Raw genomic sequence first — 24,013 nt, 5'->3', positions numbered from 1 at the left:
CTGACCAATAAAAAAATCATTTTCTTGGTGTCAAACTGAGAGGCACCTCACTGTTGGCCACTGTAGCTCACGGACTCTGCGGAGCCTAGATTTCAGCTCTATTCCATACCTAGAAAGGCCAGAAGGAATTTTCAGCAGCTGTGTGTCCTCCTCTCATCTCTTTCATCATCCGTGCACGTTCCCACACCTCATACCAAAACACCATTCTCACTTTCCCCATGGCCGTGTATAAATAAAACATAGAAAACAGGAGCAGGAGGCCATTCAGCCCTTTGAGCCTGGTCCGCCATTCAATATGATCATCCAACTCAGTCAGCTTTCCCACTTCCACCCTATACCCCTTAATTCCTTTAACCCCATGAACTACATCTGGCTCCTGGATGCACAATCCTGGATGGCAGTGAACTAGACTAACCAGAAGATTGCACTTTCACCTCTAATTTGTACCCAGGGAGGTGAACGGGGTGGGGGGAGGTTGGTAGGTTGGGCACTAGGTCAAGACAGAACCAGGAACTTAAGCGAGAGTTAAAGCTGTTGTTCTGCCTGAGATTATTCATCACTGAATCTCAATCCTCACCCTCCAGTAAAAGAAATACTTACGTGCAGAGGTCCATTTTCAGAGAGGAATCCATCTAAGGAACTGCACCCAGGCCCACCGTTCAGCCACAGGACCATAGGGTCTTTGACTGGGTTTCGCTGAGACGTCACAAACCTGCAAGACACAAAACACTATTTTATTTCATAATCTGTTGAACTCTGGTGACACCCTGCACAGGGGTTTCACTTCTTCCCAAATCGATATTATTGCAATGTATTTAACAGATGTGAATGCATCTGTGAACAGGAAGACAGAGTTAATGCACTCAGTCGAATAAGACTGTTCTTACGAAGTTGAATTTATCTGACCTCAAAATGTTAACGCAGTTTTGCTCACGACAGATGTGGCCAGATCAGCAGAGTATTTCCTGAAGTTTTCTTCCTTCAGATTTCCAATATTTGTAGCATTATGCTTCATAGTAATTACATTTGATGATAATACAAAAAGGTGGGAATGCAAGCTGAGAGTTCTTTAGGTTAGTGACCATGGCCCAACCGTCTTCAGCTGCTCCATTAACAACCTTCCCTCCGTTGTTAGGACACTGAGACGGACAGCCGAATCAGTCTTACAATCTCTGCATTCATAACATCGTAAAATTTAAACTGTCAAAGTCCCTCAAAATTAACCTCAATGGTTCCTAACCAGACATGTGAATAACCAGTCACAGGCTCAGTGGATAATCAATTCCAGACCGTTTGAATCTTAAATAAAAGACTGAGCAATTTATTAACAATATAGGAAGATTAGCAGAAGAAAATTAAATGATGTAATTTAATTGGTCTATGCTATAAACCCAAAAATCTTTGCTTCAGTCCCATTCGTGCAAAAGACACACAGGCAGACACACTTTCGGGATAAATAAAAGAAATTAACAAAAACTGGTCAAACTCTTGAAGTGGTTTTCATGATGTATTGTTCCACAGGCAAAGATGATGGTTCCTTGGCTGATTTTCTGAAGTTGTTGATCAGGATCATGTTTTCAGTTCACTCAGATAACAGCAATGAAACTTACAAGTTCAGAAATGGAAGATTGGGAGCTGCTCGTGGGAGGTTAGACAGTGAGTTTTCAAATCTTGATGCTGTATTATCATCAGCCACATTACTTTTCACAGAAATCAGAGTCTAAAACCCTATTCAACTGACCACTTTTTGACAGACTAACATCTCCTCAGTGAAAGCCAGTAACCACCATCCGATAACTGTCACCTGCTTGAGCAGGTCTTTTTCCTGACTCGCTGGAACCAATTCTCAGATTCTGACCTTTGTTAATACCCATTCTTTGCTGTCTGTTTAAACATAACGCTCTTCCCCATTTACCAAGTGTCTAGATCAAACAACACCCTGCAAGTAACTTCCAGGTCTGGCCTCATGAATAACCAAAAACTTGTTTGATCTGTTTTCCTTTTAACACAAGCAGTTACCCACAGTCCAAAAGTCATCTTTAGCTTGTGGTTCCTATGCACAGCTCCAAATCATAATTGGTGAAAAGGAATAAAATACAACTAAAATGAAAACAATATATTGTCAGTGAGGACTCTAACACCAGCATTAGATCAGGAGTGGGGATGTTTACTAATGATTGCATAATGTTCAGCACCATTTTCAGATACAGAAAGTAGTCTATTTTCCATTGGACAGTGTCCAGACTTAGGCTGAGATGTGGCAAGTGACATCTGCACCATACAAATGCCGGGCAAATGACAGTTCCCAGAGAATCTAAAGAATCATCTCAACATTCAATGGCATTACCATCACTGAGTCCCCCACTCTCAACATTCTGAGAGTTACCATTGACCCAAAACTGAACTGACAATCTGAGTATGGTGGTTACAACAGCAAATCAGTGGGTAGGAATTTTGCAGTGAGTAACTCACCTCCCAACTCCTCAAGGGCTGGTCACCATCTATAAGCACAAGTGTGATGGAATACTCAGTCATAGAAAGTCATAGAGTCATACAGCATTGAAACAGACCCTTTGGTTTCCCAAAACTTGAGTAGTCCCATTTGCCTGAGTTTGGTCCATATCCCTCTAAACCATTCCTGCCAACCGTTCATGTCTTTTAAATATTCTAATTGTCCCTGGCTCTACCACTTCCTCTGGCAGGTTGTTCCATACATACACCACCCTCTGCGTGAAAAGGTTTCCCCTTCAGATCCCTTTTAAATCTATCCCCTTTCACCTTAAACCCATGCCCTCTAGTTTTGGAGTCCCTGGGGGAAAAAAATACCCTGGTTAATCACCTTGTCTAAACCTCTCATGATGATTTTATAAAATTCTATAAATACTCCCTACTTGCCTGAATTAGTGCAGCTGCAATAACACTCAAGAAGCTGGGCACCACCCAAGACAACGCAGCCTGCTTGACTGCTGCCACTGAGTGTTAGTGGTGGAGGAAGGAGCGAATGTGGCAGAAGTGTGTACTATTCACAAGATGCACTGAGACAGCACCTTCTAAACCCACACCATTGCCATCTACAAGGACAAGGGTAGCAGATATATATGAAAACCACCCCTGCATGTTCCCCTCCAAGACATGAAATCAACCTGACTTGGAAATATATCACTTTTGATTAGTCAAAATCTTGAAACTCCTTGCCCAACAGCATTGTGGATATACCCATATCAAATGGACCTCAGTGCTTCAGAAGGCAACTCATCGACAGCTTCTCAAGGGCACCTGAGGGTGGGCAATAAATGCAGTCCCAGTCAGCAATGCCCAGATCCCATGAATACAAAAAAGACAACAAGCATTTATTGCAAGGGAGTTGGTGCTCAAGGATTAAGTCTTGCTACAACTGAATTGGGTCATAGAGAGACCACACTTGGAGTACTGTGCACAATTTTGAGAAAGATTAGACTTGTTTTTTTAATAGATATTTTTATTGAAAATTTAACATATTTTTACAAGTTTACAAAATATAAAAAAACAAGTATCAACATTGATATACAATTAAATCTTAAATAAATAATAACCAAAATTTAACAAAAGAAAAATAACAAGAAAAAAAAAAACTTAACTAACTACTAATCTAACCTACAACTAACCAGAGTGTATAATTAAGTCTCTTACATTATTCAAATAAGATTTTAAAAAACCGACAGAAATTGGGTAGTGAGATACATGCTCGGAATATATTAACATCAAATCGTAACAAAACTCATACTCATGCAGGATTCCTCTGGGGCCCCGGACCAGCCAGGTTCACCATCTCAATTAAATAAAAGCCCTTGTTAGGATGGCCGAAATATCTGTATTTATATAATTCAAGAAGGGCTGCCATATTTTATGGAATAATGCGGTCTTTTGGCGCACCATATTTGTAAGGAAGTCAAGGGGAATACATTCCATAATTAATCTGTGCCAATTTGAAAGTCCAGGGGGGCCCTCAGCCACCCAGTTTACCAAAATATTTTGCCTTGCACAGAAAGAGAGAATAGAAAATAATCTCTTCCAGGGAGGGTAAGTTCGAAAAGCCCAAAAGGAGAGATACAGGGTCCACTCTAATTTCCGTTCCTAAGATTTCTGTCAGAGCGCTTGCTACTTTAGTCCAATATCTATGGATCTTACGACAGATCATAAGCAATGTACAAGAGTGCTCACCTCTATTTTACATTTGGGACACATTGGAGATGCTCCTGCCTTAAATTTTGCCAATCGGTCCGGTGCTATATGGGCCCTATGAAGTATCTTCAACTGAATGGCCTGAGTTCTGTTGCAGATGGTGATTCTTCTGGCGTTTTCCCAAATGTCATTCCGTGTTTCTATAGAGATTTCTAGTCCCAAATCCTGATCCCATGTTTTAAGCAGATTGTCCATATCTCCCGATACCTCATCATGTAATAAATGATAAATAGTATTGATGGAAGATACCCCCAATGGCCATAGCACTCTACATTCTCTATCTGATTTATAAAGACTATCTAATAACGTAGTCTTCTTCTGTATGTAGTCTCGAATTTGGAAGAATCGAAAGAGGTATCCATTAGGTAATCCAAATTTCTGACGCAGCTGTTCAAAAGACATCAGGACCCCTTCTTTAAACAGATCTCCTAAACATGAGATACCCCTGGATCTCCAGAGTAGACTTATATTTAAGGCAGGAAGAAAGCGAGGACTGCAGATGCTGGAGATCAGAGTCGAGAGTGGGTGCTGGAAAAGCACAGCCGGTCAGGCAGCATCCGAGGAGCAGAGAATGAAGGTTTTGAGCATTTGCTCTTCATCAGGAATCCTGAAGGGCTCTTGCTCAAAACGTTGATTCTCCTGCTCCTCGGATGCTGCCTGAGCTGCTGTGCTTTTCCAGCAACACACTCTCGACTTGCACTTAAGGCAGCATGGTGAAGGTTCACTAAAATCAGTTCCTGAGATGACAGGGTCACCCTGTGATGGGAGGCTAAGTAAATGGAATCCACACTCCCTGGAGATAAATAGAGAGGGAATGTCATTGAAATATTGTCCGATTCTGATGGAATTAGACAAGGTAGGTACTGAGAGGTGGTTTCTGCTGGTTGAGGAATCTAGGATAAAAGGGGGCAAGTCAGGATAAATGGGGGACGGGACGGGACGGGACGGGACGGGACGGGACGGGACGGGACGGGACGGGACGGGACGGGACGGGACGGGACGGGACGGGACGAGGATAAATTTCTTCAAAGGAGTTGTGAATCTTAGCAAATGTCTATTACTCCAAAAAAAGAGGGTCACAGATGCTTCAACACTGACTACATTGAAAACTGGAATACAGGTAGACAGATCTTTGATCAGAGGAAACCAAGGAATAAGGTGAACGGGTAAGAAAATTGAGTTGAAGCTATGATTGTAGTGGAGCAGGTTCAACAGACTAACCTTTTTCTACCTCTATTAATCACATCTCAGAGATTCTAACTAGGCCAAAGTGCTGACAAGTAAAAAGATTTATCATTGTTGTTGGCAGACACTCAGTAACAATAATTCACGTGATATTTGCTATCTTCTGACCACAGTCACAGTGATATTAAAAGCAGGTCAAGTTGTTCTAATGACCCACCATAGTTTACTTTGATGCTGTCTGTCCATAGTTATCAAAGCATGATACAAACATAGAATTCCAATGTCCAATCTCAATCCACCACAATGCCATTGCATCAAGCTTTGGTGCAAGTACAAGGTTATCACTTTTTAAACGGAGAGAAACACAGGGTTCCCTATCTAACTCCATGATCACACTTTGGCTGCAGTTTCTATATGATGCACCATAGCAACTCATTAAGAATACTTCAACTGTAATCCCCTTTGTGTCCTCTACTGCTGGAGAGAAACAAAAACAGCAATGCTCAGACCTCCATATTCTGCATTAACTGGATATGGAACTCGAGTAATAGAAGTCTACAGCACAGAATCAAGGCCCTATATAGCCCATTAAATCTGCACCAGTCAAAAACATGTAACTATTCTAATCCCATCCTCTCACATTTGTCCCATGGTCTTGACTGCTTTGGCATCACAGTGCATATCTAAATACTTCTTAAATGGTATAAGGGTTCCTGCCTCCTCCACCCTTACAGCAGTTGAGTTCCAGATTGCCACCACCTAAAAAAGGTGAAAATATTTTTCCTCATATTCCCTCTAAATCTTCTGCCCCTTACCTCAAGTCTATGCCCCCTGGTCACTGGGGTAAACCAAGTGGAAGAATTCCTTTCTAGCTGTGCCCCTCAAATTTAAATACATCTCAGTGATAGAGCAGAGAAGGCTGAAGGGGGCTAAGGAAAACAACCCCCAGTCTGTCCAATCCCTCTTCATAACTGAAACTCTCCAGCCCGGGCAACATCCTGGTAAGTCTCCCCAGGTCTCTTCATTGTCCTTTAGATCAAAAGTCTGGAATTCTCTCCCTCACCTCATCACAGACTGCAGCAAGAAGAGGCAGCCCTTCACAATCTTCTCCAGGAAGCCAGGGATAAGCCATAAATAGTAGTCTAGCCAGCTACACTACTGCCCCAAGGGAAAATACGGTATGAAAATCTCAACACTTTTCATTCTTGTGGAATTGGGTTTTGACCTAATCCTATCATAATATTAGTCCACAGCAATACAGAGGATCTGATACCTGAAATCATTCTCAGCAAAAGGAAAGCAGTCTCATTTCAACATTCACTCCAAATACCATCAAGTTTGAAGGATTGATCTGAACCTCACAATTCACCAAATCACAGTTTAATGTTTCACACATCAATCATATGCATGTGGAAATCTAATTACAGTGCTGAATGGGAGGCTCCTGATGGGGAAATAGATGGTATGACTAATGGTTTCTGAGGTACTGTAGGCACAGGTCCTGAAGAGCTGCAGAGGTTCACACAGCCAGAAAATTAAACAAATAAAAACAGTTTAGAAACTCAAGTCTTGATGACAAAAGCCATACAAGGCAATTGTAAGGAGTCTGGTGCTACGACATGGAAATAGACAGCCTTTCTACTTCTGCATTCACAACACTGAGATTAAACCGAAGACTCCCAAATAAGTGGTCCCTAACCTTCTTTTTGAATAATCAATTCCAGGCTTTGTGAATGTTTAATTTCCAGATACTAGTTTTATGTTATACACAAGAGTTGAACATACTGTTACCATTTATTAAATGCACTATTGCTTCATCAGACATAAAATTAAATAATACAATAAGCAGATTAAGGCCTGTCCTGTAAACCTGAAACATTTGTTTTCAGCTGCCATTTACACAAAAGACAGACAAACACACACAGTTAAGGATAAGTAATAAAACAGGCCAGATTTCACCATGCATCGTTTTGCAATCTTAAATGTGAAGTCCTTAGCAGTTTTTCCTGAAACCTTAATCAAGGTCATCTTCTCAGTTCACCCAGGCAAAGGCAGCAGAACTTATAACTCAGTTTTCTACTCTTGCAGATTCCAGAATCTTTGTGTAGCAGATTAGGTAGAGAGCTTTCAAATTTTCATGCTGTCTGATTTGCAGCTCAGAACTATATCCCCAAAACAAATAGATCAAAAATCAACTTTAATTCTGCTTCTGCCCTGATAGATTGATCAACTCTTTTGTGGCCTCAGTTACCATTCAACAACTGTCATCTGCTTGAACATAGAGTCTCTTCCAGACTTGCTGGAACCAATTCCCAGTTATGATCACATTAATGGCCAAATTCAGCTATCTGTTTGAACACAATGCTCTTCCTTGTGTCTGTTAGAACCTTTCTCACCAAAGTTTAGTCTGCAATTAGCCACTAGGCCTGGCCTCAGAAATAAGCAAGGCTTGTTTAGTTTGTTCTTTTCCTTTACCACAAGCTGTCTCAAAGTCCACCAGTCATTTCAAGCTCACAATTCAACATTGATAATAGCATAACAAAAATTCAGTGAGGGTTCTAATACTGGGTTTAGTGTGAACTGGCTTCATATGTAGTGAGGTCACATTTCCAAGTTAGAACCAAAATGAAGGAAGGAAAATACCCCACTCTTACACGTTAAATAGGCTTTTATGCTCATGATCATTACAACATAAATTACTTTCCCTGCATTCTTCACTGCCTCCATCCCCATCTGAGAGATTGGACAGAGTCAGCATGGATTTCCAAAAGGAAATTATGCTTGACAAATCTATTGGAATTTTGAAAAGATGTAACTAGTACAGCTGATAAGGGGGATCCAGTGGATGTGGTTTACTTAGATTTTCAGAAGGCATTTGATAAGGTCTTAAAATAAAACTTAGCATGTAAAATTAAAGTGTCTGGGATTGGGGGTAGTGTACTGGTTGGCAGATGGAAACAAATGGCAGGCAGTGACTATTAGGGCACCACAGGGATCAGTGCTTGGAATCCCAGATATTTATATCATATATTAATGATTTAGACAAATAATATCTTCAAGTTGGCAGACAATTTAGAGCTGGGTGAGACGGTACGCCAGGGGAAGGACACAGAGATGGTTAAGTATGATTTGGACAAGTTGAGTGAGTGGGAAAATACATGGCTGATGAGATACAAATGTGGGAAAGGGGGAGGTGCAGTGAGATCTGGGTGTCCTTGCATACCAGTTGCTGAAAGCAAGCATGCAGGTACAGCAGACAGTGAAGGCAGCAAATGGTATGTTGGCCTTTAGTGTGAGAGGATTAGAGTACAAGAGCAGGAATGTCTTGCTGCAATTGGATGGGGCCTTGGTGAGGCCATGTGCGGAGTATTGTGAACAGTTCTGATCTCCTTCATGGAGGACTGGATCAATTTGGGCTGCATTTGATGGATTTTAGAAGAACGAGGGGATTCTCTCATAAAATTCTAATAGGACTAGACAGGGTAAACACAGGATGGATGCTGGATAGGAATAGGAAGGGGTCACAGTATGAGGATACAAAATAGACCATTTAGGACAGATGCGGCGACACAGAAAAAAAAGCAAAACATTGAGGAAGGGGAGATTGAGGGACAGAGTAAGGAAGAGAACTTGAATGAGTGAGGTTGTGTATACAAAGGAAGTGAAAGACTCCTTTTTTAGATTAGATTACATTACAGCGTGGAAACAGGCCCTTCGGCCCAACAAGTCCACACCGACCCGCCGAAGCGAAACCCACCCATACCCCTACATTTACCCCTTACCTAACACTACGGGCAATTTAGTATGGCCAATTCACCTGGCCCTGCACATCTTTGTGACTGTGGGAGGAAACCGGAGCACCCGGAGGAAACCCACGCAGACACGGGGAGAACGTGCAAACTCCACACAGTCAGTCGCCTGAGGCGGGAATTGAACCCGGGTCTCTGGCGCTGTGAGGCAGCAGTGCTAACCACTGTGCCACCGTGCCGCCCTTCTACATAAAGAATCAAAAAGATGCTGAAAAGCCAGTTCATGTTTCAGTTTCAACTCACGTGTGGTTATAATCTGTGCTGGAAATTAAATCTCAGCTAAAAGCACTTTACAAAATACTTAGCTACTCCAATTTCTGAGAGTGTGATATGATGTGGCAATAAACCAGTGGATAGGTAAATCCCTAGATTCCATGTCTGGTGAGTGCTGAATTAACTGATGTCAGCTGGAGTGCGCTCAGGGAAAAGCATTCTTCCCAATTGTCATGTAAATTCTATGATTCTGCAGCTCAGCGGTGATGCTTGTCACAGTTGATGAGTAAACCAACAATGCTAGCTAAACTCAGATATGAATAGCAATTAATTTGGACACTGGTGAGTTGTCAGGTGAGGAGGTGAAATATATGCAATTGTTGTTCTCTGAAAATTACATCAACTGACAGAAAGAACAAATTCTCAAATCTACTAGCTTGAAATCTGCACCACACGCACAAGAGATTGTGCTACTTGAGACCTACAGTCTCATCCAAGATTGTAATTATTGTTGGCTCCAAGGATGGGCATAATTGCCACATTATAAAGTAATCTTCAGACACCACAATGATATTACTAATCTGTCTTGTCTTTTTACACAAAAGGAAAATCTAAAATTGCCTTTTCCCTAGGTGAATCCACGGAACAGCATTTTTGAATACAGTCCATTAAAAGTAGCCTCCAAAACACTTTTGTCATTTCACTTGTACAGTCTCATGAAGGTTGCCATCCCCCACAAAACTGCATTGCCTTTGCTACAAAGTGTTCTGATTTTTCGCTTAATTCTTTGCCTAATAGTATAACCACTGTTAGGCAAAAGACAAACAACTCCAGACAATGTCTTCTCATCTTGTTACTTCTCACCTCTCCCCATGCAATCCCATTCCCTACTGAGTCAAGGCCTTTTCTTTCACTACGACCCCCGTGTCATCCTGAATTTTCAGGGATGCCCCATCTCCTCAAAACATAAAAGTACGTTGGAAATTTAATTCCCAATTTTGTTTACCATGCAACCATATCTTTGCAATGGCTATTAGATCAAATCCACTTATCTCAATTTGTACCATTAATCTTCCCACAAATGCTTAGTGCACTCAGATAAAGTACCTTTAATTTTTATAATTGTTTGAACAATTTCCCTTGCTACTGGTGCACTAAACCTCAATGTTCCTTCCAGTCACACTCTGCACCCTTACCCTATGCTGCACTGTAGTCTTGAATTCCTGCTTTAGATTTATACATTTCGCCTCCCTTGAACAATCCTTGCATGTTTAGTAGAGATACAGACCAGTACTCAGTGACACTTTTCTGTACCAATTCATGACATTTCAATAATCTGTATAACTGGGTCATCAAGTCATAGTATCATCAAAATGTACAGCATGGAAACAGACCCTTCAGTCCAACACGTCCATGCCAACGTGAATTAGTCCCATTTGACAGCACTTGGTCCATATCGTTACAAACCCTTCCTATCCATATACCCATCCAGATGCTTTTTAAATGTTGTAATTGTACCAGCCTCCATCACTTCCTCTGGTAGCTCATTCCATACATGTACCACCCTCTGTGTGAAAAAGTTGCCGCTTAGGTCCCTTTTAAATCTTTCCCCTCTCACTCTAAACCTATACCTTCTAGTTCTGGACTCCTCCATGCCAGGGAAAAGTCCTTGTCTATTTACCCTATCCATGCCCGTCATGATTTTATAAGCCTCTATAAGGTCACCTCTCAGCATCCAACGCTCCAGGGAAAACAGCCCCAGTCTATTCAGCCTCTCCCTATAGCTCAAACCTTCTAACCCTAGCACCATCCTTGTCAATCTTTTCTGAAAGGGCGTTTGTGAACGGGTGTTCTTGAAATGGTTCAGAAAAGATCTACAAGGATAATGCCCAGGTTGGTTGTTTGAGCTATAGGGAGAGGTTGAATAGACTGGGGCTGTTTTCCCTGGAGCGTCAGAGGATGAGTGGTGACCTTTATAGAGGTTTATAAAATCATGAGGGGCATGGATAGGATAAATAGACAAGGTATTTTCCCTGAGGTGTGGGAGTCCAGAACTAGAGGGTGAGAGGGGAAAGATATAAAAGGGACCTAAGGGGCAACTTTTTCATACAGACGGTGGTACATGTATGGAATGAGCTGCCAGAGGAAGTGATGGAGGCTGGTACAATTACAACATTTAAAAGGCATCCAGATGGATATATGAATAGGAAGGGTTTAGAGAAATATGGGCCAAGTGCTGGCAAATAGGACAAGATTAATTTAGGATATCTGGTTGGCATGGACGGGTGGGACCGAAGGGTCTGTTTTCATGCTGTACATCTCTATGATTTTATGATTTGATGGCCCACGTATATAGATCATTGAAATGTCATGAATTGGTACAGAAAAGTATCATACAGTAATGGCATATATCTCAACTGGTCTATATCTCAACTAAAAGTGTGAGGGTTGTTCAAGTGAGGGAAAGTGTATAAATCTAAAACAAGAATTCAAGACTTTAGTGCAGCATAGGGTAAAGATGCAGAGTGAGACAGGAGGGAACATTGAGGTTTAGTGCACCACTGAATAAAAGTTGCAAGGGGAAATGTTCAAACAATTATAAAATTTAAAGGTACTTTATCTTTTACTGTTCTCCCTTAACACCATTTGAAAATTCACTTGTTATAACCTATTTAGACTCAAAGTGGATGAAATCCATTTGCTACAGTTTCACTCATGCTCTGAATCTACCAGCTCTTTGTAATATTACACTTGTATTTATTGGTACAAAGCTACTGTTATCAGCAATTTTGGATGAGCCTCCCTGTCAGTCATCTAAATCATTAATAAATCCAGTAAATATTTAAAGCTTCAGGAATTTGGGACACCGCTAGTAATATGTTGTCAATGATTGTACCTGTCCATTATCCCTATTGTCAGATACCTGCCACTCAGCCAATTTCCTAAACAGATCAATAATTCATCTCAAAATTTCAAGAGCTTAAACTTTAACTAACAGTCTTTTATGAGGTACTTTATCAAGTACTCTGGAAGCTCAAAAAGTCATTTTAATAAACACATCCACTACTTTATTCAACTCTTCAAAAAATTTCAGATTCATCAGGCATGACTTCCCCATAATCTATGTTGGCTGTCACTGATCAACTGAAACTGTTCATGATATTTATTTAATCACCCTGTCCTTAAGTGACAAATTCTAGTAATTGCCTGACAACAGATATTATATTAACTGGTTTATAATCCCCTAACTTTCCTTTCTGTCTCTCTCCTTCACCTTCCTTAAATAGTGGAATGACACTGCCAATTTTGTTATCTCTAAGAATGGTTCTTGAATAAAGAAACCTACAGAAACTTTGTTAAGGTATCTGCAAATGTTCTTAACCCCAACGCCCCCATCCTTGGCCAGGATGGAAACATCTGGGTCATAAATTTGTTACTATCAGAATCTGTATTCTTTTTCTTTATAATTATTTAATTTATGTTAATTAGGGAGCGATGTCTCTGATTCAATAATAGTTTCCTTGGTTTCTGGGCATACTGGAATCTTTCTTAATTGGCTGGCCCATAGAATTCATGGGGTGGTGGTAGATGGAAAGTATCCAGCCTGGAGCTCGGTGACCAGTGCTGTTAGAGGACCTCTGCTCTTTGTGATTTATAAAAATGATTTGGATGAGGAAGTGGAAGGGTGGGTGGGTGGGTTAGTAAGTTTGCCAATGGCACAGAAGTTGGTGGAGTTGTGGGTAGTGTGGGGGGCTGTTGTAGGTTGGAACAGGATATTGACAGGATGCAGGACTGGGTTGAGAAGTGGCAGATGGAGTTCAACCTGGAAAAGTATGAAGTGATTCACTTTGGAAGGTCAAATTTGAATGCAGAATACAGCATAAAAAGGCAGGATTCTTGGCAGTGTGGAGGAACAGAGGGATCTTGGGGTCCATGTCCATAGATCCCTCGAAAGTTGTTAGGGCTGTTAAGAAGGCATATGGTGTGTTGGTTTCAGAGACAGTAAACGTAAGCCAGTGATGCCCACAACCCATGAATAATTTTCTCATGTTACTTGCATCGATACAATACCTTTCACAACCTTCAGTGTCGTGAAGTGATTTTGAGCTCGTGAAGTACACTTGAAGAGCCATCGCAATTGTGCATGAAATCTAGCAGCCAATAAAATTTTAAAAGTTTCATTTCCTTGCCACACCTTTCCAACCCAGCTCCACACTCAAGACTGCAAGTCGAAGTTACAGAATAGTTCACAGTTATTTAAAACTTGCCTGTAATGGATCATAGAAGGCTGTACAAAAGAGGAAATTGCCTTCAGTATGTCAGGCATTCGAAGTTGGCTGAGATTCACTGATGACAGTCTCTGATTGACTGACTTTCAGAACCTGCACCACTTGAAGCTGGAGGATTGTCGGTCTTGCAAACTGATCCCAGGGGACTGTAACCTGAGCTCAGAGAGACTCAGCTGCTTGGTCTCTCGTTGCTGTTCACGGGCTGTGCCCAGGGAACCTCCAGCTTTGCTATTTAAACTCTCAGGTTTCACATCAGAATCTTATCTTCCCCACTCCAGGAACAACCTTCTGAAAACGAGGTGCCAATTTCCAGTTCTCCTCTTGCATGCAAGGAACGGAAAGAAACTGCATTACAATTAAAACAATTGACAGCTTGTTCACTTTAGCATTCCAATATATTCCACTAAGTGGTTACAATGCACTGTGCTATTCTGGACTGTCAACAATAAAAGCAAGGCTGTAGCATCATCTAAATATAGGCCAGGTAGCTGGAGGAAGCAGAGAACAATGAAGGGATATAGGATTACAAAAGTGCTCATTTGGAAAATAAGCAACATGGACTGAGTGGAACACATGGTCTGTTTTTGCTGCAGTTTCTCGGTTTCTTAAAACAAACGGAAAGACTTGGTTATGCCCCAATTCTCTCTCATGTTTTGCTGATTTTAATTTTTTGGAGGCGATGACTCTTCAAGTGTACTTCACTAGCTCAAAATCACTTCATGATACTCAAGGTTAAAAGAAAATCGCATAACACCGGGTTATAGTCCAACAGGTTTATTTGGAAGCACTAGCTTTTGGAGCGCTGCTCCTTCATCAGGTGGTTGTGGCGTGTAAGATCTTAAGTGTCCTACAATCTTATACGCCACAAACACCTGATGAAGGAGCAGCGCTCCAAAAGCTAGTGCTTCCAAATAAAGCTGTTGGACTAGAACTTGGTGTTGTGTGACTGCTGATTTTAGTTAGTTTATTTTCTTCACCACTACATACACACATGATGAAATGACATTATCGAGGTTAATAAAATCATAAGGGGCATGGATAAGGTAAATAGCCAAGGTCGTTTTCCTAGGGTAGGAGAGTTCAAAACTAGAGACCATAGGTTTAAGGTGAGAGGGGAAAGATTTAAAAGGGGACTTGAGGGGTAACTTTTTCATGCAGAGGGTGGTCGTGTATGGAACAAGCTGCAAGAGGAAGTGGTACAGGTGAGTACAATTACTACATTCAAAAGATATTTGGATGAATAGGGAGGATTTAGAAGGATATGAACCAAATGCTGGCAAATGGGCAGATTGGGATTATGGTCGGCCCAGATGAGTTGGACAGAAGTGTATGTTTCCGTGCTTTCTCAATCTGCTAGAGTCGGTTGTTTTGCTTCATACATTTTTTATCTTCATGGTGTCTGGTTTATGCAATATAAGCACTAAATTGGTAGTAACATGTAATTAATTATCGCACCTTCTGCACATCTGCTAAATATCACCCAACATTCAGATTAGGAACATGGAGGAGTGGTCGGTCAGTCAGCCCACTCATTAATATCTCAAGATCAGCTGTGATCTCAAAGAGTTGATTTGCTCTACTGACCTGCACGAAATTGAATGCCCCGGGGTGGGGAGGTGGTGTGTCTTTGTCTTATAGGTGGAATGTGGGAGGTTTACACAGCCATTTCCTTACCATTCAGGGATGAACATTTTCATCCAGAAACCAATAACAACATTGCAGTTGGAAATTTAACTACTCCCCGCTAGTTACAAAAACAATCTGCAACAGATTTGACCATTAAGGGATGATTTCTACATTGTTTCTGGAGGTGGGCTGGTCACCGCATTGTCACATGCTACTCAAGATACAATGAGGGGATGGCTGAGGGTTGTCTTGTGGGCAGTACTAACTGTGATATTGAGAGTTTTGTAGAAAGACGTTTCCTTTTGTTCAGAGAGAGCTTTTGCACGACCCTGTAACCTCTGCGATGCGGGTGTTAAAAGGTTCCTCCAGAAGGCTTGTACTGTACTGTGCTTAATAAACTTGGCTGCTTATTCACAGAAGTTGGTGTGTTGCACCTAGGGTGTAAGAATCTCAAGAGTAAAAGAACCTATCAATCTGTGGCCTAACTCTATATACCTGCCTTTGGCCCATATTCCTCATATCTTTAAAAAAAAAATTATTTACCTCAGATTTAAAATCAGCAATTTATTCTGCATCCCACCCTTTAAGGGGTAGAAGTGCTTTCTAACCATAAGAAATAGGAATAGGAGTAGCTTCCTCAGCCCCTCAAGCCTGCCCTGCCTTTCAAGAGGAATCATGGTTTATCGAACATTCCTCACATCCATGTTACCTCCCCATTCCCTGTAACCCTTGACCGTCCGACCAAGAATCTATCTCAGCCTTAAATATAGGCAAGGACCCTGCCCTTACAGCTCTCTGGGGGAAGGAATTCCAAGGACTCTCAACCCTCAGAGAAGAAATTCCTCATCATCTCAGTCTTAAATTGGCACCCCTTTATTCAGAGACTGTGCCCTGTGGTCCTGGCCTCCTCTATATTGGGGAGACAGGCCGCCTACTTGCGGAGCGATTCAGAGAGCACCTCTGGGCCACCCGGACGAACCAACCCAACCAACCTGTAGCACAGCATTTCAACTCCCCCTCCCACTCCACCGAGGATATGCAGGTCATTGGACTCATCCACCGCCAAACCACAACAACCCGACGGTCGGAGGAGGAGCGTCTTATCTTCCGACTGGGAACCCTCCAACCGCAGGGGATGAACTTGGACTTCACCAGTTTCTTCATCCCCCCTCCCCCCACCTTGTCTCAGCCAGATCCCTCCAGCCCAGCACCGCCTTCCTGACCTGCAGTCTTCTTCTTGACCTCTCCGCCTCCATCCTACTCCGACCTATCACCCTCACCTTGACCTCTTTCCAACGCCCCTCCTCCAAGTCCCTCCTCCCTACCTTTTATCTTCTCCTGCTGAACACTCTCTGCTCATTCCTGAAGAAGGGCCTGTGCCCGAAACGTCGAATCTCCTGTTCCCTGGATGCTGCCTGACCTGCTGTGCTGTTCCAGCAATAAAGTTTCAACTTGGACTCTCACATGAGGGGAAACATTCTTTCAGCATTTACCCTGTTAAATCGCTTAAGAATCCTCAATGTTTCATGAGATCTCCTCTCATTCTTCAAAACTCCTGTGAGTCGAGTCCCAATCTATTTCCTCATAAGACAATCTCTCCAGACCAGGGATCATTTGAGTAAACCTTCTCTGAACTGCATCCCTTGAAATGATAGCTTTCCTGAAATAAGGTGACCAAAACTGCTCGGTACGGACTCACCAGCACCCTGTACAGTTGCAATAAGACTTCTCTAATCCTTGAAATAAAGGCCAATATTCCATTCATCTTCCAGATTATCTGTTGTACCTGTGTGTTAGCTTTCTGTGTTTCATGTACAAATACCTCCAAGTCCCTTTGTGTTGCAGCGGTCAGCAGTTTTCCTCCATTTAAATAGTATTCTGTTCTTTGTTCTCCCTTCCAAAAATTAACAACTTTGCCTTTTTCCACATTCTACTTCAGTTGCCAACTTTTCTGCACTCACTTAACCTATCAATATCTCTCTGTAAACTGTTTGTATCCCTTTCGCAACCTGCCTTTCCACCTATATTTGTGTTGTCTGCAAGTCTGGCTACAGTACATTCGCTTTCTTCCTCCAAGTCATTAATATATAGGAAACAGATGCACTCCCAGATCACAGCAATACTGTGATCCCAGTATCTCTGCTGAATGGTCTGATTGTAAAGATCAATCTGTGCCCCTTCATTCTGGAATTCCCAAAGAATGGAAATAGTTTCTCTTCATTTACCTTATCGTTTTCTGTTAATATCTTGAAGGCTTTGATCAGGTCACCTTAAACCTTCCAAATTCTCAAGAAAGCATGCCTAAATTTGTGTAATCTCTCCGTACAACTTAACCCTTGAAGTTCAGGTATCATTCACGTAAACCCGAGTTGTACTTCCTCCAAGGACTGTATGTTCTTCCTTGGTGCCCAGATTCTGGCAGAAGTCTCAATCCTGAGGTATTCTTGTGAACATTTCAAATCGTTGCGGTGCCTCAGTGGGTCATAATAGTCTAAATCAAAAAGTTGCAACTTCAAGACTCACTCCAGATCTTGTAGCAGAAAGTCTTGGCAGACAATCAAATGTAGTGGTATGAGTGTGCAGAGTTATTAGAAGTTGTTGAGCTTTTTGTTCCCCAAGATGGACATAAAAGATCCTACGGTACATTTTGAAGAGCAGGGGAGTTATCCCTAGTATCCATGTGTCCCTCAATCAACATTGTAAAAAACGGATTATTTGCTCATTATCAGCCTGCCATGTGAAAATTGTCTGCCACTTTTCTATACTATATTGGTGACTAATTTCACAAAGTAAAATACTACAGGTGCTGGAAACAAAAATAAAAATGGTGAAAATACTCAGAAGCAGAGATAACATTTATCTATAGCCTTTCATCACCTCTAAGGAATGACCCTGGAACCTACATACTATTGGTAAAATATCGTGTTTCCACTTAAAACATACTTAATTGTTTGTGAAGGATTTTGGGATGTGCTGAGACTGTCAAAGTGCTAAATAGTTTCACATTATTTCTTTTAATATTTGGAATCAAAAAAGATTACAGCTGATTCATGACATCAGTATGCATGGAACATTGTCAATGGAGAGTTAAATTATGAGGAGGGATTACCCAATTTGTTCCCTCACAGTGTAAAGAATCGTGGAATTCTTTACCACGGAGGGCAGTGGAGGTTGTCGCATTAAGTATATCCAGCGCTGAGGCTGACAGATTTGTAGTCAGTAAAAGGGAATCAATGGTTGTGTGTAAAAGGCGGGAAAATGAGTTGAGGGTTGTCAGATTAACCATGAATTCATTAGAATAATGGAGCAGACTTGATGGGCTGAATGGCCCGCTTTTGCTTCTCTGCCTTATGGTCTACAAACTGAAGTTGAATTCCCTGGAATTTAGAAGGTTAGCATCGACTTGATCAAGCTTTTCAGGATATTAAGGAGCAATGGATTCAGCTATTTCCCCTGGTTGGGGAATCTATTACTGGAGAGCATTATCTAAGAAATTGATCCAGGTCAGAAGTGAAGTTAGAAAACACGCCTGCTGACTCAGCGCCAACTGCTTTCCCAATCTGCCAAAGTTTGTTATTTCGCTTCCTAAATTAATCTTCAGGGTTGCTGGTTGACATTAGATTAAATTGGTAGGATTGCGTAATAGTTTATCCCACCATTCTAGAGGAGGACTGGTCTCGAAACATTAACTCTTTTCTTGCCACACTTGCTGCCAGACCTGCTGAGTTTCTCCAACAATTTCTGCTTTTGCAAAAACACTAGGCCATCTGTTCATTTTAAATCAATAAACTAATATAGATTGTGGTTATCCAAAGATATAAAGGGCTATCAGACAAAGATTAGCCATGATCTCACTGAATAAACAGAGCAGGTTCAAGAGGATAAAAGACCTACTATTTTCCTACGCCTGTAAGAGGTTTTGTAAACCTGATTACCCACTGTAAACTTATATTACCAGTACTAGCCACATACAGTTAGTTATTATGGCACTCTCACTGTCTCTCTGCCCTTCCCTCCCCATTCCTGTCCAGAATGGAGCAGGACCAGGCTTGGTTGTAACTTTCTGGTCAGATACCCCATGTCAGTCACAGTCCAAGATGAAAGAATGGTTGTCAAGTGTGCAATTCGGAGAGGATCCTTGTGAAATTCTCACTTTAGTCATGTTTAATCACATAACAGACCCTCCCCACCTCTCCAAATGAGAAAGGCTTGCTTCTCAGAAACCAGAACACACAAAAGTGATGAGCAGGGAATGGCCACCTTAGCCCCTCAAGCCTGGGCCACATGGTCATAAATGCTGTATGACTGGGCTGTATTCTCCCGAACAATGTATCATGAAATGCAAAAACATTAAATTCCAATTTTGAGAAATTACAACATTTGGTTTGAAAAAACATGTTGGAAAAATTTCTAGCATGTAGAGAGGAGGAATTATTTCCAATTATGGGAGACTCCTCATAAGATTTATCACCTTAACCTGAGAGCTAAGAAATTTGTGGGTGCTGTCAGGAAGCACCACTCTACTCAAATAGTAGTATCACACCACCATCACCAAAGAAAAATGCTAGGGGTCAACTGAAAATGTCACAATGCAATATTGAAGGATTTTCATAGAACTGGCACATTAAAGGGACACGGAATCAAAACGGGAATCTTGAGCTAAGATTCAATGTAATCATACTCCACCACTTGAAACATTCATGGCCAGACTGCAGCCTTAACTCTTTCTCATTTATCACCTCTTGATTCACTGGTCAATTAAGAATTTCACCATTTGACTGTATAGCCCTAAAACCCCCGAGGGATAGAATGGACTAAACCTTTTGTCATGCTTCCAGGATAGACTCTTACTCCCCAACTATCCTTGGCGAACCTAATTCAGGAAGCCACTATTAGCATGCACACGGTATCTGTTGCTTTCCCCACCTTTAATAAGGTTAGACCACCAGTCAGAATATGTTTCTGGGTCATAGGAAGGGCCCAGTATAACTGTCACAAACACATTCCCAGAAGTGGTCAAGGAACATAACATCTGGAAAACGCAGCCGCCTAGAATCTTGGCATGGCTGGGAGCAGGACTTTCCTGAATCCATCTGGGTGTCCCAGATGGCCGACAACTAACCATGAGAGAATGTGACATTTCAACAGGATAAGACCCCGGCAGAGAAGGTTTGGGAGATCAGAATCCGACTAACTCCAACAGGTCTCTCTCGCTCCCTCGATGGGCCAGGCATCATCATAAAACAGGCACCAGGACAAGAATTGAGGGGCAACCCCTCTCGTTCTCACTTCAAAGCGAACTCCGGAAGCAATTACTGGACATAACTTGGCGCAGAACACGGTCTCCCACCAGAGAAACACAAAAAAAAACTTCTGGGTTCCTCGTGAAGGAAGATTGCTCCTTTAAAACCACCATTCGACGGGAAGCCCTTAAAGTTAAGCAGTGATTTTTTAAAGGCACTTTAATCACGTTACAGCATCACCTCAGCCTAAAACTTCCTCATTTGGGGTTACTGCTGACTCTGAAACTGTTCTGTCACACAGAACCGAGCATTAGGCCACTTAATTAGTGGTCAGTGTGAATAAGGGACTGTTTGTGTACAATCCAGTTTAAGGGTTTCAGTTTTTGTGATAGCCTGGGTTCAGGTTCCACCCGCCGTCATATTGGACTGTTTCTTCCCGCTTGAGCAAGGATCCAACCTGGAAACCTTACTGGCTAAAATCCAGGGGAGCCGGGCTGACAGAAACTGGTTATGCCTCACTCTGCAACAGGATCCCAGCTCCTGTGAAGCGACACTCACTTACCAGTAGTGGAGATGTTTGCCTGGAGACGCCTGAAGGTACCCGGACCACTGCCTGAAGTTTAAGCGGCTGCTCAGACCAGGTAAGCTCAGGACTTCATCTGGGGAGTAAGAGCCGAAGCAGCCCCGAACACACAGCAACAGCAAACACCACCTCATGTTTGTTGCTGAGGGAAGCACTACAGGAATGCTCCGGCGGCCCCCTCATATGACCAGCTCAGAATGAAACGATCACATGATCGATAATGAATGAGACATTCGCGGAAGCGGAGGCGGAGCACAACAGACAGCAACTCAGCTCACCCTGAACCACTGAGAGGAACTGGAAACCCAGACCAGAGAGGGAGAGAGGGAGGGAGAGAACGTGGATTGGTCTTGAACGAGACCACCCGAGAGCTGTACGAGGAAGAGGGAGAAAGCTACGATTGAGAGAGAAAGAGATAGGCTGGAGATTGAGGTAGATGAGTCAGAGAAAGCTGGATGGGACGGATTCTAGCCCTGGGCGACTGTGTGGAGTTTGCACATTCTCTTCATGTCTGCCTGGGTTCTGCCAGGTGCTCAGGTTCCCTCCACCTGTTGAAAGATGTGCAGGTTAGGTGGATGGCCGTGCTGAATTGCCCAGTAGGGTAAAGGGATGTGCAGGCTAGGTGACAGCCTTTTACTACAACCATTGGTAACTGAACCAGCTGCTTCAACATCGGAGACTGGGACGGAAGTTGTGTCCTTAATCTGTAAAGGCTCCCCCGGTATAGGTTCTCAATCTAGCAGACGGCTTGCATAAACTTAGGGGTTGGAATCCAGAGAGGATTTTGTTGGAAGACTGGTTCTGTGAACTCTGAAATGGCTGTACTGATATCGACCTCCATTAGAAACAGGTCACCGTTTAACCAGGCGTTTATTTTCACTGTATCATAGAATCCCTACAGTGTGGAAATGGGACATTTGGCCTAACAAGTCTGCACTGATCCTCTGAAGAGTAACCCATGCAGTCCCGCCTACCCTATTATTCGACATTTTCTCTGACTAATGCACCTAACCTACACATCCCTGAACACTATGGGCAAGTTAGCATGGCCAATTCACCTAATCTGCGCATCTTTGCACTGTGGGAGGAAACCGGAGCACCCAGAAGAAACCCAGAAGGAGAATGTGCAAACTCCACACAGTAGCCCAAAGCTGGAATTTAACCCAGGTCCCTGGTGCTGTGAGGCAGCAATGCCACTATTGGTTCTGACTGGGACGTTACTGAACAATTTAACTGTTTCAAACCAGACATCGGTTGACTTTCCAGGGTATGCACTCTCCTGGACACTGGCCCATGAGTTTTCATACTGAACTTGGGTCTAGTAGGACTCTTTTACGTCTCAAGCATACCGGCAGCAATGACAATGGTTTGCTAGCCCAGATCCTTAGGAACATTTGAACCATTTGGACAAGACTTGGCTTTGTTTTGGGGTTTTGCTATGGGCTGACTAGGGTCCCTCTGTTCAGGTATATTCTGAGTAAGGCTGGTACAATTGCAACATTTAAGAGGCATTTGGATGGGTATATGAATAGGAAGGGTTTGGAGGGATATGGGCTGGTGCTGGCAGGTGGGACTAGATTGGGTTGGGATATCTGGTCGGCATGGACAGGTTGGACCGAAGGATCTGTTTCCATGCTGTACATCTCTATGACTCTAATTGCCTTAACTCAGGTGGTGTTCCCTAAGCTCAGTTCGACTGGTGAGGGTGTCTACATCCATTGGAATACTCTGCAACTCATATCCTCCACTAACTGCATTTTCCAATGACAAAGCCAGTTGTCTGCCTGTTTGAAGTCCAGTTGGGCTTCAGCTAGTAGGCATTTTTGCATAATTATATCATTAATCCCACATACCAAACAACCACTCAGTATCTCATTAGTCATAGAGATGTACAGCATGGAAACAGACCCTTCGGTCCAACCCGTCCATGCCGACCAGATATCCCAACCCAATCTAGTCCCACCTGCCAGCACCTGGTCCATATCCCTCCAAAACCTTCCTATTCATATACCCATCCAAATGCCTCTTAAATGTTGCAATTGTACCAGCCTCCACCACATCCTCTGGCAGCTCATTCCATACACGTACCACCCTCTGCATGAAAAAGTTGCCCTTTAGGTCTCTTTTATATCTTTCCCCTCTCACCCTAAACCTATGCCCTCTAGTTCTGGACTCCCCGACCCAGGGAAAAGACTTTGTCTATTTATCCTATCCATGCCCCTCATAATTTTGTAAACCTCTATAAGGTCACCCCTCAGCCTCCGACGCTCCAGGGAAAACAGCCCCAGCCTGTTCAGCCTCTCCCTGTAGCTCAGATCCTCCAACCATGGCAGCATCCTTGTAAATCTTTTCTGAACCCTTTGAAGTTTCACAACATCTTTCCGATAGGAAGGAGACCAGAACAGCACGCAATATTCCAACAGTGGCCTAACCAATGTCCTCTACAGCCGCAACATGACCTCCCAACTCCTGTACTCAATACTCTGACCAATAAAGGAAAACATACCAAACGCCACCTTCACTATCCCATCTACCTGCGACTCCACTTTCAAGGAGCTATGAACCTGCACTCCAAGGTCTCTTTGTTCAGCAACACTCCCTAGGACCTTATCATTAAGTGTATAAGTCCTGCTAAGATTTGCTTTCCCAAAATGTAGCACCGCACATTTATCTGAATTAAACTCCATCTGCCACTTCTCAGCCCATTGGTCCATCTGATCCAGATCCTGTTGTAATCTGAGGTAACCCTCTCCGCTGTCCACTACACCTCCAATTTTGGTGTCATCTGCAAACTTACTAACTGTTCCTCTTATGCTCGCATCCAAATCATTCATGTAAATGACA

At 42.6% G+C, this 24,013-nt stretch overlaps 1 protein-coding gene across 1 annotated transcript in view; it reads right to left on the bottom strand.

Moving 5' to 3' along the window:
* LOC122558591 (lysosomal protective protein) overlaps window positions 1-21,348 on the bottom strand; it is a 49,855-nt gene extending 28,507 nt beyond the window's left edge. Inside the window, exons 1-2 of the mRNA XM_043707364.2 lie at window positions 21,149-21,348; window positions 601-712 (exon numbers count right to left, since the gene is read on the bottom strand). Coding sequence (XP_043563299.2) covers window positions 601-712; window positions 21,149-21,303 — 267 coding nt within the window. The 5' untranslated portion in view covers window positions 21,304-21,348. The remainder of the gene's footprint in view (window positions 1-600; window positions 713-21,148) is intronic.
* Window positions 21,349-24,013: the final 2,665 nt, after the last annotated feature.

This window comes from Chiloscyllium plagiosum, unplaced genomic scaffold, assembly GCF_037043375.1.
Source record: "Chiloscyllium plagiosum isolate Xiang-an unplaced genomic scaffold, Cpla_swu_hap1 HiC_scaffold_17, whole genome shotgun sequence".
NCBI lineage: Eukaryota > Metazoa > Chordata > Chondrichthyes > Orectolobiformes > Hemiscylliidae > Chiloscyllium > Chiloscyllium plagiosum.
The sequence above is the reverse complement of the archived record's forward strand: the minus strand, read 5'-3'. Positions and strand labels throughout refer to the sequence as shown.